Source organism: Candidozyma duobushaemuli, assembly GCF_002926085.2.
Source record: "Candidozyma duobushaemuli strain B09383 chromosome Unknown D_B09383, whole genome shotgun sequence".
NCBI classification, from domain to species: Eukaryota; Fungi; Ascomycota; class Pichiomycetes; order Serinales; family Metschnikowiaceae; genus Candidozyma; species Candidozyma duobushaemuli.
Genome location: NW_020289898.1, coordinates 811,757 through 829,858, shown reverse-complemented (window position 1 = coordinate 829,858; position 18,102 = coordinate 811,757). Strand labels below are relative to the sequence as shown.

Here is an 18,102-nt window from a genome sequence, read left to right as displayed (position 1 = left end):
ATTTATATTCATTTTCTCGGACCAGAATTTTGCAGCCATGCCAAGGCGCGTAGAAGATTTTGGTGCACGGATCTGCTTTTTAGTTTCGAGTTTCGCTTCGGTAAGCTTGATTTGGTCTCATCCAAAAACGCTGTCCCAACATATATGACCATCCCTTTCCTGATCCCCGTGCTGGATCTAGATTATTGCCTAGAGCAACTCCTTCAGCATAAACCGCCAAAAATCTTGCCAGAAGAGACTGTGCTGCAGCTATGTCACCAACTCAAGAGCCAGCTTTTAGGCGTACCCAATATCATGTCTTTATCTTCCCCTTGCACTTTGGTCGGCGACATACACGGTCAGTTTCACGATCTACTAGAAATTTTTAAGGTGGGCGGATCGCCTCCTGACACCAACTATTTATTTTTGGGCGATTATGTTGATCGAGGATACTACTCGGTTGAGACAATCTCGCTTCTAATAGCGTTGAAGCTAAGATATCCTGAAAGAGTCTTTCTTATTCGAGGCAACCACGAGTCCCGAACCATCACAACGAATTATGGGTTTTACACAGAAGTCTTGAACAAATACAATGGTTCCCTCAAAGTGTGGCAGTATATCACGGATTTGTTTGACTACCTTCCCTTAGGTGCAACCATAGACGGGAAGATTTTTGCAACTCACGGAGGACTCTCGCCTTCGTGTCAGCTTCTCGACCAGATTCGAGCCATAGACAGGTTCAAAGAAGTACCCCACGATGGTATCATGGCTGATTTGGTCTGGTCGGACCCCGATCCTGAAATTTTGGATTTCAAATTGTCTCCTAGAGGCGCTGGTTACTTATTTGGATATGACGTGATGAGAAAGTTTAATCATGACAACGACCTTTCCCAATTGGTTCGGGCTCATCAACTCTGTAATGAAGGTTTTGTCAGCTACTGGCACGGCATGTGCCTCACGATCTGGTCTGCGCCCAACTACTGCTACAGATGCGGAAACCGTGCCAGTGTCTTGGAAATCTCGCATTCCAATTATACATCCAAGGCAAGTCATCCTCAAGACATCTTGCCCGGCCAGTACTGTAATGTTTTCGAAGCGTCTCCTGAAAATGACGAGGACACCATTGAGGGACGTGGTGTGAACGGTGTGAGCTCTGACAGCTTCAACTCAAGCAAGGATATATTCAGCGCATACTTCAATGGCCGCGGACGTACTCTGGTAGAGTACTTCCTCTGAGCATTTCCTTCAGTTCTCCGATTGTGTTATAACTTCTTGCATGAGCACCTTGCTAGCGCTCTTCTCATGACCAATTAATGACTCATAGAATATGATAAACTTCGAATCTAACCGTAGTAGAGCTCAAAGTTGAAACCGTTGTTGATCTCGTAGTCGTCCAAAGAGATGTGATCTTTGTAGATCTGATGTCCCTTTTTCAAGACAATTTTCTCGTGCGTGGTACCCAATTGCATCGAAAGTATCTTTTTCAAGTCACCAATAGTGTCTTCAGGAAGACATTTGACTTTGATCTTCTTTCCCAACCTATCGTTGGCGTTTACCTCAATCATCTCAAGTAGTAGGTTGGATTGAAGATGCGCGAATTCGCGACACTATAAGCTTCGAAGTAATGTTAGTAAACCTTCGTTGATTGGAATAGCTTTCCATGAAGTAATTTTATGCAAGTCTAGCTTCTATGAAATTCACTTCGATAAATAAATCTATTTGACGTTTTTGTTCACTCTCCAAGCACTTTGGGGAAGTGACTGCAAGTATCTTGCCTTTCTCTTGACCCAGAACCATATGATAACTCCTAAAGTAATGCAGATTGCGCTTGTGTAAAAATAGCCATCTCTGATTAGAACGACAGATCCACCTGCTTGCGTGCATTCTCTCTTTTGCTCCTCGGACAATAAGTCATAGGGCCGAGCCACATTCTCGCATCTAGCGACTGTGAGCCTATCAATCAAGTAAAGGATGATCAATCTGGGCCATGTGCCTCCGTAATTGGATAAAGTATTCAATGTTGTCATGTACGTTCCCCAATTGAAGGGTCTGCAATCCTTGTGTGAAATGCACAAAGCGACACAAACTGTATTGTCGACATGAACGAATTGAGTAGATGCTGGAATATGATGAGGAGGAATAACCTGAATGGAACAGCTTCTCCATGTAAGTTGGGGAAGAAAAGAAGGATGATATGAGCGCATAAAGCCGCAAAGAGTCGACCAGCAAAGCCAAATAGCCATGGACGTAAAGGACTCTTTCCAGAGGACCACCTTCCAGAGTAATAGCCAAAGATCATTTCAAAAGGGAAGTCGATAAGTACCGTAATTGAGAGATCTTCCTTGGAAAGGCCCTTCTCGAGGAGTTTGAGGTTGGTAGCGGCTTCATTAACTTGGAATCCAAGTTTTGCAAAAAGTAAAATGACAACAAACGTTTGCACGTTGGGAAGTCTCAAGACTTGATACATGGAATTGTAAACATGCAACAAATCTTGCATGTACTGCTTTGTCTTGTCGAGTGGTCTATTGTGTGCTGATTCATGTTTATAGTGTTCAGCGTTGAGCTTCTCGTGATTGTGCTTGGCTAAATGGGGAGGATCCTCTGGAACAAAAACAAGAAGAGCTGTGATCAAGATGTACATCCAGCCCCAAAACGTGAGGTAGCCTCCAAGTCCGAATAACCCATCTTCTTGAGGTTCCAGTCTCAAGTATTTGTTAGCGAACTCCGGTGAGCTCAAGGCAAGAAAAACTGTGAAGCTCAGGAAATAGCCGCAGTTCATTCCCACTGTTTGGGCTGTTGACGCGAAGGAAAGACTCTCTGGCGATAACACAGTGAGAGCCCATCCATCGACAGCAATATCTTGAGTGGCGCAGAAGAGCACCAACAAAAAGAAGCATGTTGTGATCTTTATCAAGTTTGGGGCCGGATTGGCCATCGACTTGTCTATAATAAAACCCAAATAAAGAAGGGTGACACCCGATACAAGCTGCACGGGAATAATCCAGGATTTCCGTCGACCGACTTTCCGACTGTAAATGGCGTCGACAATCGGAGACCATAGAAGTTTTAATGAATATGGATATGATGCTAAGGAGAAGACTCCCACTTGGGCGTAGGAGAGCTTGGATTTCAAAATGAATGGAACAGAGCCAAATGCCAATCCGACGGGCACGCCCTGAAGGGTGTACAATATCACAAGGATGATGAAAGCCTTGAGATCTTTCTTTGGAAGCGAATGATTGCTTTTTCTTTCTGGCGCACCTGGCATGCTTGTGGGAAGAATTCCATCATTTTCCTCTTGAAACGCCGGACGGGTTCGCTGAAAAGTGGTAGACTCGTCTAAGATTTCCTTCTCGTTGCTCACGTCCTCCGACCTAGTAGGATGGTGGCTTCGCTTATGGACGTCCATTGCGTTTTATTTCTATAAAGCACAGACTTTTGCTAAATTTGGATCGCGTTGGTTGGAAAACAATGTGATGTACAACTTCCAAACGTGTATCATAGTTTGAATCCGCGCTGATACAGCCCCGCGTTGGTACCTTGCAGTTCCTGTGAAAAATCAACAACGAAGCGTAAAAGAAAATATGCACATATAAGCAGCAAAGATCTACATTTTTAGTTGGCTTCGTTATATTACGTAATTGACGTTCTATTCAATGACATGGTGGTGGGTTACTGTTCTTACAAACCCAAGACCTTTCTCGATGCTCTCAAGACGATCTCAGAGTCTGGGAAGGCAAAGTCCTCCAACTCCTTGGCGTAAGGGGTTGGCACCTCACAGCCAGTAACTCTCTCGACTGGGGCATCCAAGTAGTCGAAAGCCTCCGACTCCATGATCTGGGCGCAGATCTCAGAGCCCACACCGAAAGCAGGGAAACCAGCCTCGACGGTAACCAAGTGACCGGTCTTCTTGACAGACTTGACGATGGCAGGAACGTCCATTGGCTTGATGGATCTCAAGTTCAACACCTCAGCGTTGACACCGTACTTCTCCTTCAAGGTCTCGGCGGCCTCAATACAGTGGCCAACGTTTCTAGTGTGCGAAACCAAGGTAATGTCGGAACCCTCTCTCTCAATCTTGGCCTTACCGATAGGAAGAACAAAGTCTGGGGACAAGACCTCCTCGGAGACCTCAAAGGACTCACCGTAAAGCATCTCGTTCTCCAAGAAAACGGTAGGGTTAGGGTCTCTGATGGCAGCCTTCAACAAACCTCTGTAGTCTTCGGCAGAGTAAGGGGAAATGACTTTCAAACCTGGGATGGAACCGTACCAAGAGGAGTAGTCCTGGGAGTGCTGGGCGGCAACACCGGCAGCAGCACCGTTTGGACCTCTGAAGGTGATGTTACATGGCTGCTTACCACCAGACATGTACAAGGTTTTGGCGGCAGAGTTGATGATGTGGTCAATAGATTGCATGGCAAAGTTGAAAGTCATGAACTCACAAACAGGCTTCAAGCCGGCCAAGGAGGCACCGACGGTCAAACCGGTGAAACCCATCTCCGTGATAGGAGTGTCAATCACTCTTCTCTCGCCAAATCTGTCAAGCAAGCCCCTGGAGACCTTGTATGCACCGTTGTACTGAGCAACCTCCTCACCCATCAAGAAGACGTCGTCATCTCTGTCCAATTCCTCGGCCAAAGCGGAGTTGATGGCATCTCTGACAGTGAGAGTCTTGGTTCCGGAGGCAGCAGAAGCCAATCTCAGGGAGTTCTTTGCGCTGGCTCTAACCGCCATCATGGATGTCTTGGCGACACTGGACAACTTGGACATCTTATTACAGTTGTGGAGCTTCTATTAGGGGGAATTGCGACGAAGCGAACTGGGGTCGAAATTGCAGAGGTGGTTTTAGATTTTTTGGTTGGGAAACCGCACACAGAACGGAACGATGAGGACCGGAGCGGAAGCTCGCGCTCGGAGGTGCAGTTCCGGGTGCCCTGGCACTGGGTAATGCCGCCATTTTTCGCACCTTTGCTGTCAGCCTATCGCTTCGGATTCGGACTTCTCTCAGGGCCTTGCTGGCGGTTGTTTGGGGTGATGAAGGGGAGGCAAAATCGGGTGCGCCGCGTGTTAAAAGAAATTCAATTGAATAGGTTTTATTAAATATTGGGACGGGAAAGTTTAAAGGCATTTTTTGGATTTTTTTTTATTTTGGGTAGTTTTATGGTTGTAGCTGGAGGTTTCTTGACGGGAGATTTTCGCAGTGCTTGGTGGTTTTTGTCTGTAGACTGCGAAGTAAGACCCAGTGGCTGCAACTATCGCATGCCACTCAACGCATTTATAAATCTAAAAATCAAAAATGAATCTTGATAAACACATATTATATAATCATAGATTGAGGGGACGATTCAATTCAATACCCCTGGCACAGACCCCTAGTTTGCCAATTTGATGCACTGATGTCCCAACTTATCTACTGAGCCACTAATTTTTGACATTCAACAAAAATATCAAAAATCTCAAAAAATTTATTTGCCAGACTTAATCTGCCCCTGAATTTACGCCAGCTTATCTTGCCGGGCAAGTGCTCTCCGAGTCCAGATTCTCTCAGCCTATCCTCACTGCCCAGCCCAACTACAAGATGCCAAAAAGCTGTCAGTACTGCGTCTACCCAACCTGGCCCTCACGCAGCCGGACTCAGCATTGCACCCCGGTGAATTTCGGAGCATGTACCGAACTTTCACCGCATGTCATCTCACACAGCCCGGGAAAAACCCAAAACACCGTTTCGTATCCTGCCCCTCCTGCCCCTCCCATGTACGAGAAACTTGTTGGTTCTGTTATCTGTAACCGAGCAGCGCCGGGCACTTTATCGCCCCGCACCCATACACCGCGTTTAGCCCAATGGTAATCCACACCTTAGTCATTTCTATATAAACTTTGGATTCTGCCGTTTCTGTGTCATCGGGTGCAGAAATCAATGTTCAGACTATCCAGATCTTCCCTCCTATATAGATCGACCCTGCGTCTTATCACGCAAAAAAAGCTTTTGGGTACCACCATGAAGAAACATACCGAGGCTGGTTCCACCATCCCAGCTGAAGCTGCCGATGCTTCCGCCACCATCATATCCGATTCCAGAGACTTAAGCAAGCAATACCACACTGCAACATGGATGGACGCTTTGAGAGAAAGATCCAAGCAGTTGGCTGAAGGAAAGGTTCTTGATTCCTTCTCATACATTGATCCCAAGACAACCGAGGTGGGTGAAAAAACCAGAGCCGACTCATTTTCCTTCCTTGTTTTGCCTTTCAAGGATGACAAGTGGCTCTGTGACACATACATCAACGCGTTTGGCCGTTTGAGAATGGGTCAATTGTTTCAGGACTTGGATGCCTTGGCAGGCAGAATCGCTTATAGACATTGTTCGCCAGCTGAACCTGTCAATGTCACCGCATCTGTTGACAGAATTTACATGGTCAAGAAGGTTGATGAGATCCAGAATTACAATTTCGTTCTTGCCGGCACCGTGACTTGGACTGGTAAGTCTTCGATGGAGATTACGGTGAAGGGTTACTCTTTTGAAGGATCTGTTCCTGAAAATATCGATGTCAACTCCTTGCCAAATAAAAACGTCTTTTTGACGGCCAATTTCACATTTGTCGCCCGTAACCCAATGACCCACAAGTCTTTTGCTATCAACAGACTACTTCCTGTCAGCGAGAAGGAGTGGTTGGACTACAGAAGAGCCGAGTCTTTCAACGCAAGGAAGAAGTTGGCAGCCAAGAACCAGGGTGTTGTTCAGCCAACTGATGAAGAGAATAGACTTGTTCATGACATGTGGAATGCCTCCAAAAACTTGACTCCTGAGTTCACCAAGCATGTCCAGTTCATGAAGGACACCACCGTTTCTTCCACCCTAATTATGCAACCACAGTACAGAAACAGACATTCCTACATGATCTTTGGTGGCTATTTATTGAGACAATCTTTCGAGTTGGCTTACTGTGCTGCTACAGCATTCTCAAGTGCTAATGCCAGATTCGTCTCGTTGGACTCCACTACTTTTAAAGCACCCGTTCCTGTCGGCTCGGTTCTTTCAATGACATCTACAGTGGTTTACACTGAGCATCTTCATAAAAAGCAGGTCGAGAAGGGCAAACACTCGCCTCTCGACTTACCTGCTACCAACCAGATCTCATCCAACCCTGATGCGTTCTTGTCTGAACCAGGCACCCTAATTCAGGTAAAGGTTGACACCAAGATCAAGGACTTGGCTTCTCCTGAATTCACGGAATCAGGATGCTTCATTTACTCCTTCTTCGTGCCAGCCAAGAGCTACAAATCAGATGAACCCGGATACTCTTCTGTCATTCCACAAACTTACTCTGAGATGATGGAGTACATTGAGGCCAGAAGAAGAGCTCAAGATACTGCGCTTTATGTCTCTACTTTGCCCAAGCCAAAGCTTTAAGCAACTTATAACTTAAAACAATTTATATGCTAATTAATCATTTGTAGGAATTAATTGACTCTCGATAAGCGAGTGAATCGAGGTCAGTGATAAAAAACAAACAATGAAATGAATCTAACTCCGTACCAATCATGAAACCGTGAATCCCGAAGGAAATGCAAAGACAAACAACTCAATTAATCACTCTCACCGCTTTCGCCGTCGTGGAATTGAGCAGTCTCACCTGAGAACTCCATGTTGGGAGTATGGGAAGAGTCCCTCAAACTTCCTTTCCGGGTGAACTCAACCAATTTGGCCTTGCTATCATTACCTGAGCCAAATGGGAAATCACTGCGAAGATCATCGGAGTAAACGGAAGTCTTCGATGCGTTCTTTGCAAAGTTGCCGGATGGATCGAGATTCGTATTCACTGGGGTGTGCTCTGGATTATTGAGAAGGAACGTTTCGGAGTCTGGAGAGTCCACAAGAGCATCCTTAGACTTTCTCCATTCGTAATTTCCTACCGAGGTTTGCACGGCCTTGAATTCATCTCCTCCTATGCTCGAGTCAGCATCATTAAAGTATCTTGACATCAAGTGATAGTTGGAAGACTCATTATTGTCGTTGTGGTACAACGTGTCCTTGTTGTTTTGACGGTTATCTTCCTCTGCAATGTTTCTGAGATTCATGCTTTGAGCAGCTCTTTTCCTTGGCAGGGAGGTATTAGATTGAGAGTCGACGACAATGTTACCATCGCTGTCGAGTCTCTGGATATTAGCTGATGAACCGCTCTCTCCGATGATATGGTCGAGAGAGTTTCTCAGGAAGAGTGGAGTCATACCAGGAGACTGGGATGTGGATCTTCTTGCTTCATCATCAACAAGACGAACGGCGAAGAGTTCCTCCGTGTTCACAGTACTGTTGGAAATTTCAGAAGCATGTCTTTGTTGCATTAGCTTGTCCTTAATCGCAGTCAAGTCAGATTCGTCCTTGGCTCTCCATGATTTCATTGGCTTCTCAGAAGCGTCGAAATACTTTGAGTTGGAATCGCTATCGACGTGGGTCACAGAAGACAGCGTAGAAGCCGAATCATCATCAAGTTTCAAAGCATTCAAGGCACCAAGTTGATAAGGTGTTTCAGTGTGATCGTCCATGTCATGCGTCACTCCAATGCCTGGACCATCAATAACGGTTTCGTCCATTGACTTGTCGTTCTCCTCCTCGTCATTTCTTCTCTTCTTTCTGCAACACAAGAAGAAGATTAAGAGAAGAGCCAAGATGAGGAAGAAACAAGGAATACCAATTGAGAGACCGAGGATCAAGGCCTTGCGGTTGTTACCACCAGACAGCGATCTGTTGACCGAATCGGACGTTGTAGATGCAGATGCTGACGAACTGGACGTTGGCGACGCAGTTGCAGAAGAACTCGAGCTAGTGGAGGAGCTAGATGTGACCTCTTTACGAACACCCTTGATGGAGAAGTCTCTAGACTCGGAGTCGAATGACGACTCTGCATCGATCAGCACCTTGACCAGCTTCAAATCCGATGGAGCCTGACCCAGGAGTGTCATGTTGGACTCGTCGTAGGACAACCAGCTGTCCGTGTTATTGTCGAGCGAGACACTGATCTTGGTATCATTAAAATCGGTGAAAAGCGAATGCATGATTTGGTATTCAAAGAATTCGCCTCTTGTGGCATTCACGTCTGGCAAGTTCTTGAGAGTGAAAACGGAGCCGATTGACTCGAATCTGTATGGCAAATCCACGCTATTACCGTAGTTGTCGTTGACCACGATCGAGAAGTTATCACTTCTCAGGGAGTTTGGGAACGTTCCGCTCAACACGTAATTGGAGTCGTCAAAATCTACGTAGGAGGGGAGGTCGTCGGCGGTCACCGAGGAGATGTTGGCGCTTTCGATGGTGGAGTCATCCAAGTAGACCGAGGTCAAAATGGGCACCTGGTACTCAAAGTCCAAGCCAAAAGTACCGTTGATCTTGATTGACTCGTTGAGCGAGGTGCTCAAGGAATGAGCGCCAACCAAGATGCTGAAGGTGGCCTCGGCTCCAGAGAAGCCATAGTAGTCGGAAGCGAGGAAGCTGAAGCCGTAGGACGACGAAGGCGCTATGTTGGACGTGACGTGGGGCACCGTTCCTGAAAACGACAAGTCGTCAGAGTTGAAAGTGACCCAACTGGGCAAGGAGGTTCTGTCGCGGGAACGGCCGTAGTAGGCGATTATTGGTCGCAGGGCATCGTCCTTCTCTTCAAACATGTCTTCGGAGAGTTTTATGTTGAAGTCCTCGCCTTCAGACAAAACAAGACCACCTCTGCCGTTGGTGTTGCCGTACTTAGCAATTGTGGTGAACATGACATCCTGGGACGTCAACTTGATGCCTGTGCTGTTGGACACGAGCATGGTGTATTCCCTCGTCATCTCTGAGTCGTCCGAGTCGTCCTTCCCGGTCAATTTTATCTCGAAAGACGAGGCGTCCTTCTCCGATGGCGTGCCTGAAAAGGTTCGAGACAGCTCATCAAAGGAAAGCCAGTCAGGCAAGCCCGAGACGGAGTAGGAGATGGAGCCACCGTTGTTGGACCGATACGTGAGGTAGGCAATGGTGAACTCGTAAGGCTGGTTGACACGAGCCACATTGGGGAGCTGTTCATCCATGGGCCATCCTAGGTAGATGGCATAGACCACCGCCTGGAGGAGTAGTAGGAGCCGGAGGAGCATGGGATGTGGAGCCTTTAACTAGATAGCCGGCTGGATTTGACTAAAGCAGCGATAAAGTTTGGTGGGATGGAAAGAAGAAAAGAAGAAAAAGAAGTTTTGTACGCCGTGGAGGTGGAACGAATTGGGACAACGCCGCTCCCACCACTCCTTCTTGGTGCAAGGAACGGCTGCGAAATGCTGCTAAAAACAATTAATATGCCTGCAAGTCTCACCAGAAGAGAGGTTAGAAAAGCGTGTAGCGACAACAACGCAGGACAAAACTCGGGGTCGCGTTTTTGACAGGCACCAGGGTTTGCAGCCAAGGGTAGGGGGGAGGTTTTGGAGATTTTTGATTTGGCTGTATTTTCGGGGTGGTGGTTGCGTTGGCAGCTACAGGCAACCTTCTTCGGGGGGTTTTTTTTATCAGGCTATTCGTATATTATTCTGTATTGGACCAACGGCTTTGTTACCTAGACGAGTTGGAGAGGTTCGCGCGACGCGAAAACAAATAATACGCACCTACCGTTCCCGCCTGGGACACGCACCGAGATATGCTCTTTTCGTAAAATGCCTGGCAAAGCGTGTCTGCAAGTAATTTCGACTCTAGCGCTGGGCACGTAATGTGCACCTTCCGGTTTTGTGGGTTTCATGGCTGCTTTGGTCACTGAGTGAGATCCCAAGCCCCAGGCTCGCCAGTGGAAGCCGGTTTCCACGGCGCATGCCCAAGCCTATTGTGGTCCGATGACGACAAAACTGCCCCCAGTCTAGACTCCTCTTCACAACCATCTCGGGAGAATATACACAACCCCGATGGCAGCGTACCCGAACAAAAGTCCCACCAACTTCTCGGCGATCAGGTGGAAGTACATGTTGGTCATGAGCAACATGAACCACCAGAGTGCCATCAAGATGATGGCGGCAACCTGTGGGGTCGTGTTGAGCGTGTCCACGAGTTTGGCGGGGAAGTTGGGCCCTCTCAATCTCTCGATATTTCTTCTAAACTGGCTCCAGCCTCTCCAGTAGGGCTTGATCTCAAAAAAGAGATACAATGACGAATGCACCAATAAAAACACATGCCCCAGCGGGTCGTGGCCGCCTTCCCAGGAGCCTCGAAGCGAACGGCAAGCAAATGAAGACACTTTGTGCGAGTGGAACATCCCATCGATTTCCTCAAAGAGGTGAGCCCAGTGTTTGCCGTCAGGAACCACACATCTACCGCCGGTGTAAACAAAGACCCTGTCCATGATGGGCAACCCAAAACACCACTGGGTGAACAAGGCCCACCACAATGTCGCTGCAAAATACCTAGCAATTGCTGTGATCAACACTCTCTGGCTAGGCTCGTTCTTCCTCCTCAGCACCACCACAGCGTAGAAAAAAATGATCACCATCGTGGTCCAGGCCCATCCTTTCTTGACAAAGTACTGGTTGAAGATGTTGTTTTTGTCATTGTAGTAGTTGTAAACCTCCGATTGATCAGAGTATAGATGGAGCAACTTGCCTATGGCAAAGTTGAGGGCAAACGAGAGAATGAAAGCAAGCTCTGCAACTGAGATTCTCCATTTTTGTTTCAAGCTTCGTGAAAAGCTTTCGAGTCTTTGGAAGTCTTTATCATACCTCGTGTCCCCTTCTGAAGGATTAGAAACAGGAGGCATTACTGATCTAAAGAGGTGTCCTTTGACTTTTGCGAGTGCGACATGTATGTACTTGCACCCAAATCCTGTCAGCCTGATGGTATTTCGGTGGTTGCGCTGACGAGGATAAAATTTGAAAATTTGGAGTTATGATTCGTATATAATACACTTCAAGGCTTCTCTTTATCAGGAGCTCTTGAATGACCAAAATGTGGGTCATGTTGGTCTCGACATTTTATGTTTCCTTGGCTTTATCACTCGCCTCTCCGTCTGGCTCTTCTTGTGGTTTACTCTGGCCATCCACTTCCATAGTACTGTCGTCCTTTGGTTGGTCAGCCTTGTTGGCGTCTGCCTGTGATGCATTTTGCTTATCCTGCCCCAGATCTTTCCCATCCTTAGACTCATTATGAATAGAATTGATTTCGTCGACCCCCTGCCACTTCTTCACCATATCATTCATTAGACTGTTCATGAGGTCTGGGTTTGTAATCTGTTTTCGGAACTCTTCGTTCTGTAGTAGCGTCAAGATGTGTAGACAGTTGGGATACACCAAGTGCTTGGCGTATTTTGGATCCCTCCAGTAGTTAAGATACTCGAGGTAATTGATGAATGCTGGGTCATTAAAGTAGTCGTTTTGCGCTAGAAAGTTGACGTATTGGATATTTGCAAGCGATTGAACAAACTCTAGTTCCACCTCCCATCGTGTGGGCAAGTCATCGGGCTGTTCAGACATGATGAGTTGGTTGACGAAAGCAGCTTTATTTTGGTGAAATAAGTCTTCAGTCTATGACCTATGTTTGGTATATCTTTCAGGTTCTGATGGAAATATGTAAGGTAGATGCGAGATCTCAGACGTTAGTGCACTACTGCTCAACTCACAACAACAAACTCATATACAACAAACCATCATGTCGCGACAATTGGCGCTTGAAAAAGAGCTTCAACAAGTTAAAAGCCTAAATAAAACAGTTGATACACTCCTTGAAACAATTTCCAATGCTCAAACGAATATAGCAGATACCAAAAGTGCCACTGATAGTGCAGGTGCTCTACTAGAAGATTGGATCAAGATTTTGAACCAGACGGCATTTGTCAAGAATGCCTTGCAAGATTCTCGCTGGAAGGGACAGCATGAAGATCAGGTAGAAGGCGTCGATGAGACTGCTGCACAGACAGCTGACCTTGAAGCTGAACTTAAGGCACTAGAAGATCAAAACAAGAAACTACAGAGTCAAATCGACTCTTACAAGAGACCGGACTCACTGGACCGCTCGTCGAAGCGACCAAAATACTAATAAGCTTTTTCATTCGTCACATGTATATTATGATTATTGGTTACAACATAAACTGAATCACTTGAAGATGCTCGTGATCAAGTCAGCAGAGTCGACGGAGTCTCCCTCTCTGATCAAAACATCTCCCACTTTACCGCTGACTGGTGCACTGATGACCATCTCCATTTTCATGGCACTCAAAACGGCAACAGGGTCACCCTTCTTGACCTCCTGGTCCTTCTTGACTCTGATTTCGAGAACGACACCGGCCATTGGAGCACCAACCTCGTTTGGCTGAGTGGCCTTTGGACGGGTCACGGTTTCGATAGAAATGGTCTTGTCATCGATGGTAACAGATCTCATCTCACCGTTCAACTCAAAGAACACTTCACGAGTACCGGTCTTCTTGGAAATCTCACCAATAGCCAACAACTTGATGATCAAAGTCTTACCTTGCTCAATGTCGACAACCATCTCCTCATTAATGTCCAATGGCTTCAAGAAGTATCTAGTTGGCAAGACAGACAAGTCACCGTATTTCTCAACAATGGCACGGAAGTCTTCGTAAACCTTAGGGTACATGACGTAGGAAGCAATGTCACATTCGTCGATGTTGTCACCGTAACGGGAAACCAATTCCTGCTTCACCTTGACAAAGTCAATTGGAGGCAAGGTCAAGCCTGGTCTCTTGTCCAACTTAGCTCTCTTGTTGCCCAACATGTTGGATCTGAGAGGTTCTGGGAATCCACCGTATGGCGTACCCATCAAACCCTCCATGAAGTCAAGAACAGAACCTGGGAAGTCAAGCTCAGGAGCCAACTTGATGACATCCTCTTCGGTCAAGTTGTTGGAGACCATGAACTGGGCCAAATCACCAACCACCTTGGAGGTTGGGGTAACCTTGACAACGTCACCCAAAAGCTTGTTGGCGACCTTGTACTTCTCCTTGGTCAACAACCACTTCTCACCCAAGCCCAATTGCTGAGCCTGGAAGATCAAGTTGGTCAACTGGCCACCAGGAATCTCGTGCTGGTAAACCTCTGGATCTGGACCCTTCAAGTCTGCCTCGAAGCACGAGTACAAGAGTCTCATCTGAGCCCAGTAGTTGTCGAGTTCTCTGACCAAGTTCTCGTCCAAACCGTGGTTCACCTCACCTTCAAGGGAGGCAAGCAAGGCACTGATAGATGGCTGAGAAGTCATACCAGACATCGAGTTGGAAGCGGCATCAACAACGTCAGCACCGGCCTTGGCAGCAGCATCCATACTGGCGACACCGGTACCTGCGGAGTCGTGGGTGTGAACGTGAATAGGAATGTCTGGGTACTTCTCCTTGATAGCACCAATCAAGAGAGATGCAGCCTTTGGCTTCATGGTACCTGCCATATCCTTGATACCAATGAAATGAGTACCCATTTCGACAATCTTGTCAACAACATTCAAGTAGTATTCCAAGTTGTACTTCTTGTCGGGGTTCAACATGTCACCGGAGAAACAAACAGTGGCTTCAACAACACCACCGGCCTTCTTGACGGCATCAACACCGACCTTCAATTGGTCCAAGTCATTGAGAGCATCAAAGACTCTGAAGATGTCAACACCACTGTCCTTAGCCTCCTTGACAAACTGGTCAATGGCATTGTCTGGCAAAGAGGAGTAAGCAACACCGTTGGCACCTCTCAACAACATCTGGAATGGGATGTTAGGAACCAATTCTCTCAACTTCCTCAAACGAGCCCAAGGATCCTCGTGAAGGAATCTCATGGAAACATCAAAAGTTGCACCACCCCAACACTCCAAGGAGAAGGCACCGTTCAAGGCATGAGCGGTAGTAGGGGCAATGTTGAGCAAGTCAATAGTTCTCACACGGGTAGCCAACAATGACTGGTGAGCGTCTCTCCAAGTGGTGTCGGTGATCAAGGTACCCTTGAAGTCGTTGACCTGCTTGGCGAACTTCTCGGGGCCAAGCTCGAGAAGAACCTGTCTCCAGCCTCTTGGTTTAACTGGAGATTCGACATCAATGGGAATGCCAGTCTTGGGGTCGTGCAAGATAGGAATCAAGGCCTCAGTGAGAAGCTTAGGCATACCAACCTGGCCCTTAATAGAAGATCCGTTGACAGCCAAGTCACCCAAGTAGCTCAACAACTTGGTGGCTCTGTTCTGGGAGGAGATCATTCTGAACAAGGATGGAGTGTCGTCGATGAAAGTAGTCCAGCAGTTACCTTGGATGAAAGTCTCGTTGGTAAGCAAAGCCAACAAGAAAGGAATGTTAGTCTTGACACCTCTGATTCTAAATTCAATCAAAGCTCTCAACATCTTTCTTCTGGCAATCTCGTAGGTGGAACCGGAACAAGAGCACTTGACCAACATCGAGTCGTAGTGGGAGAAATGACGGAACCGGCAAAACCGTTACCACCATCCAATCTCACACCGTTACCACCAGCAGAACGATAGACCTCAATCTTACCAGTGTCTGGCTGGAAGTTCTTGGCTGGGTCCTCAGTAGTAATTCTGCACTGAATGGCAAAACCACGAGTGGTGATCTTGTCCTGGAGCAACCCCAATTGCTGCAAGGAAGCGCCAGCGGCGATCTGGATTTGAGCAGCGACGATATCAACACCAGTAATTTCCTCGGTGATTGTGTGCTCAACCTGAATTCTAGGGTTGATCTCAATAAAGTAGTGTCTGTTCTGCTCATCAACGAGGAACTCAGCGGTACCAGCGTTTCTGTAGTTAGCAGACTTGGCCAACTTGACAGCATCAGTCAAAATAGCGTCTCTGACAGATTTTGGCAAGTTCTTTGCAGGAGCAATTTCAACGACCTTTTGGTGTCTTCTCTGAACAGAGCAGTCTCTCTCGAACAAGTGAATGACATTGCCGTAGTTGTCAGCAAGCAATTGCACCTCAATGTGCTTTGGTTTGTCCAAGAATCTCTCGATGAAACAAGTGCCGTTACCGAAAGCAGTCAAAGCTTCAGACTTGGCTCTGTTGAAAGCGTCTTCGATGGAGTCGCCCTCTCTGACGACTCTCATACCACGACCACCGCCACCAAAAGCAGCCTTGATGATGACAGGGAAGCCGTACTTCTGAACAAACTTGGCGGCCTCTTCAGTGGAGTCAATTGGGCCTGGAGTACCGGGAACGACAGGCACGTCGTTGTTCAAAGCCAAGGTTCTGGCAGAAACCTTGTCACCGACGGAGTCAATGGTGGTGTGGGAAGGACCGATCCAGGCAATTCCAGCCTCTTCGACCTTGCGAGCAAATGTGGAGTTCTCAGAGAGAAAACCGTAGCCCGGGTGGATCATGTTCACATTGTGCTTCTTGGCGATGCCAATGATCTCGTCAATCTGCAAGTAGGCCAGGACAGGGGAGAACTGGCCCTTTTTGCCAATGACGTAGGACTCGTCGGCCTTCAATCTGTGCATGGACAATCTGTCCTCGTGGGCGTAGATGGCCACTGTTTGCATGGACAACTCATGAGCAGTTCTGAAGATTCTGATGGGGATCTCACCTCTGTTGGCCACGAGAATCTTGTTCATGGGCCCCAAGACGGTGGAGTCTCTCCGCATCTGGTTGATCTTGGCACGGTCCGACGTGGATGTGGCAAGAGAAGTCATGATGAGAAAAGTGGGAGGTAGCTGGAGTGGGAAAGCAGCGATAGATTAAAGATAACGTTGCCGGAGAACTGCAGAGAGCACGGAGCAAAAAGCCGGTGTGCTGAGGAAGATGGAAGGGTAACGGGGGCGATTGGGAAGGATCGGCGTCGGCCGTGATTGCAGAAAACGGCTAATAAATAAGGATGTAAAAAAGGCTGCCGATTGAGATTTCAGGCTGCACCGGCCGACTTTATATGTCGAAGAAAGTCCGAGGATACGCTTGGGGCTGTCCTGCACGGCGCCTAGGAGATTGAAGTCCGAGCACCTCGGCGCGCCCATGGCTGCGAAGGATGTAGATTTAGAACACTATATGAAAGGGAAGACAAATATAAGAGTTTTAAAGTGCCATGGAGAAAATCATTTTTTTTTACTACTCTTTTTTCAAAAGCATTGGCTTATCGGATGGTCCGCGGATGAGTTGCGGCTTCAGTATGGGTTCTTGCGCAGTCACTGCGGCGGTACATGGTAACAAGCCAATTGGCCAGTTTCTCCAAAACTTCAACGGCTTGGTGGTGTGAGGTTTTCGTTGGCGAGAGAAACCCGTTGATGACGTAATTTTTCGAGATCATCCACCAATCACAGCGCTCAATGGCGGTGACGTCGACGGGGTGAAAAATCTCGGAGTCTCGCCGATGAATCATCGCTGCAAATGCCCATGCGGCGTCCAGCGAGCCTGGCCAATAAGCAGGCCCTGGGCTCGATAAGGCTGAGGAACAAAGCTTGTGACTTTTTCACATTTCTTTCGGACTTTCGCCGAGCGCAGCCAAGACGAGAATCAATGGCGATGAGGTGACAAAGGGTGACGAAGAATGGGCGAAGAATAACGGAAGAGGAAAGTTTTGCGAAGAATGAATTGGAGATGTAGCCAGATTGCTTGTAAGAAGAGTTTTTTTTTTTTTGAAAAAGGCCGAATTTTCAGCGTCGGCCAGTGAAGCGCCAGGCGTCTAATGAGATCCACTGGTAGAGGCGCTTTGTGATCGCACGGGACTTGGAGGTCCGTTACCGGCGGCCCATACTAAGAAATTGCCATTTGGAGGAAGACATTGTTTGAGGATCGAATTGGCAAGATGGGATGAGAAGAAAGGGGAGGTTTCATTAATTTTGTGCTGCTCACCAAAAATACATTTATTTGGTGCCGAGACTAAATCGTGGGTCCGAGGCATGCTGATGTGCCTCGATGCAAGCCCAAGCAGGGGCTTTACATGTGGTTAGGAAGAGATTAAAGATTAGATTAGAAGACAGATATTATGAAATACGGTGGAGTGGGGTGATTCTGTGAAAAAGAACGAGTTGGTATTTGCTGTAGGTTAAGGTTCTTCGCTGGGTATTCGGCTTGATGAGGCCATCATTTAGACCCACAGGCTAACAAAATGATAACATCGGGCTTTGAGCGGTAAATTGTCGATTATTAAGCAGCTTCTGATGCTTTCGGGCCGGTACACGAACTAATCAGGTAAACAGTGG

General features: G+C 47.3%; 9 protein-coding genes across 9 annotated transcripts; 3 read left to right on the top strand and 6 right to left on the bottom strand. All coding sequences in view use genetic code 12, as the record gives it.

The window, feature by feature from the left end:
- Positions 1 to 144: 144 nt before the first annotated feature.
- Positions 145 to 1,215, top strand: PPG1 (putative serine/threonine-protein kinase; the record flags this gene model as incomplete). Its single annotated transcript, XM_025482426.1, has 1 exon — positions 145 to 1,215. One exon carries the CDS (start codon positions 145 to 147, stop codon positions 1,213 to 1,215), a length of 1,071 nt encoding a protein of 356 aa, XP_025337044.1.
- Positions 1,216 to 1,322: 107 nt separating this feature from the next.
- Positions 1,323 to 3,388, bottom strand: CXQ87_003967 (uncharacterized protein; the record flags this gene model as incomplete). The annotated part of the gene is made up of 3 exons (XM_025482425.1): positions 1,323 to 1,544; positions 1,704 to 1,959; positions 2,124 to 3,388. The coding sequence occupies 3 exons, from the start codon at positions 3,386 to 3,388 to the stop codon at positions 1,323 to 1,325; spliced, it is 1,743 nt and encodes a 580-aa protein (XP_025337043.1).
- A 272-nt stretch (positions 3,389 to 3,660) lies between these two features.
- Positions 3,661 to 4,749, bottom strand: PDB1 (pyruvate dehydrogenase (acetyl-transferring) subunit E1 beta; the record flags this gene model as incomplete). Its single annotated transcript, XM_025482424.1, has 1 exon — positions 3,661 to 4,749. One exon carries the CDS (start codon positions 4,747 to 4,749, stop codon positions 3,661 to 3,663), a length of 1,089 nt encoding a protein of 362 aa, XP_025337042.1.
- Positions 4,750 to 5,977: 1,228 nt separating this feature from the next.
- On the top strand, positions 5,978 to 7,390 carry CXQ87_003965 (uncharacterized protein; the record flags this gene model as incomplete). Its single annotated transcript, XM_025482423.1, has 1 exon — positions 5,978 to 7,390. One exon carries the CDS (start codon positions 5,978 to 5,980, stop codon positions 7,388 to 7,390), a length of 1,413 nt encoding a protein of 470 aa, XP_025337041.1.
- A 176-nt stretch (positions 7,391 to 7,566) lies between these two features.
- AXL2 (Axl2p) lies at positions 7,567 to 10,098 on the bottom strand (the record flags this gene model as incomplete). The annotated part of the gene is made up of 1 exon (XM_025482422.1): positions 7,567 to 10,098. One exon carries the CDS (start codon positions 10,096 to 10,098, stop codon positions 7,567 to 7,569), a length of 2,532 nt encoding a protein of 843 aa, XP_025337040.1.
- A 755-nt stretch (positions 10,099 to 10,853) lies between these two features.
- CXQ87_003963 (uncharacterized protein) lies at positions 10,854 to 11,732 on the bottom strand (the record flags this gene model as incomplete). The annotated part of the gene is made up of 1 exon (XM_025482421.1): positions 10,854 to 11,732. One exon carries the CDS (start codon positions 11,730 to 11,732, stop codon positions 10,854 to 10,856), a length of 879 nt encoding a protein of 292 aa, XP_025337039.1.
- A 214-nt stretch (positions 11,733 to 11,946) lies between these two features.
- On the bottom strand, positions 11,947 to 12,444 carry SOH1 (Soh1p; the record flags this gene model as incomplete). The annotated part of the gene is made up of 1 exon (XM_025482420.1): positions 11,947 to 12,444. The coding sequence occupies one exon, from the start codon at positions 12,442 to 12,444 to the stop codon at positions 11,947 to 11,949; it is 498 nt and encodes a 165-aa protein (XP_025337038.1).
- A 175-nt stretch (positions 12,445 to 12,619) lies between these two features.
- Positions 12,620 to 13,006, top strand: DUO1 (Duo1p; the record flags this gene model as incomplete). Its single annotated transcript, XM_025482419.1, has 1 exon — positions 12,620 to 13,006. One exon carries the CDS (start codon positions 12,620 to 12,622, stop codon positions 13,004 to 13,006), a length of 387 nt encoding a protein of 128 aa, XP_025337037.1.
- A 57-nt stretch (positions 13,007 to 13,063) lies between these two features.
- PYC2 (pyruvate carboxylase 2) lies at positions 13,064 to 16,599 on the bottom strand (the record flags this gene model as incomplete). The annotated part of the gene is made up of 2 exons (XM_025482418.1): positions 13,064 to 15,340; positions 15,376 to 16,599. The coding sequence occupies 2 exons, from the start codon at positions 16,597 to 16,599 to the stop codon at positions 13,064 to 13,066; spliced, it is 3,501 nt and encodes a 1,166-aa protein (XP_025337036.1).
- Positions 16,600 to 18,102: the final 1,503 nt, after the last annotated feature.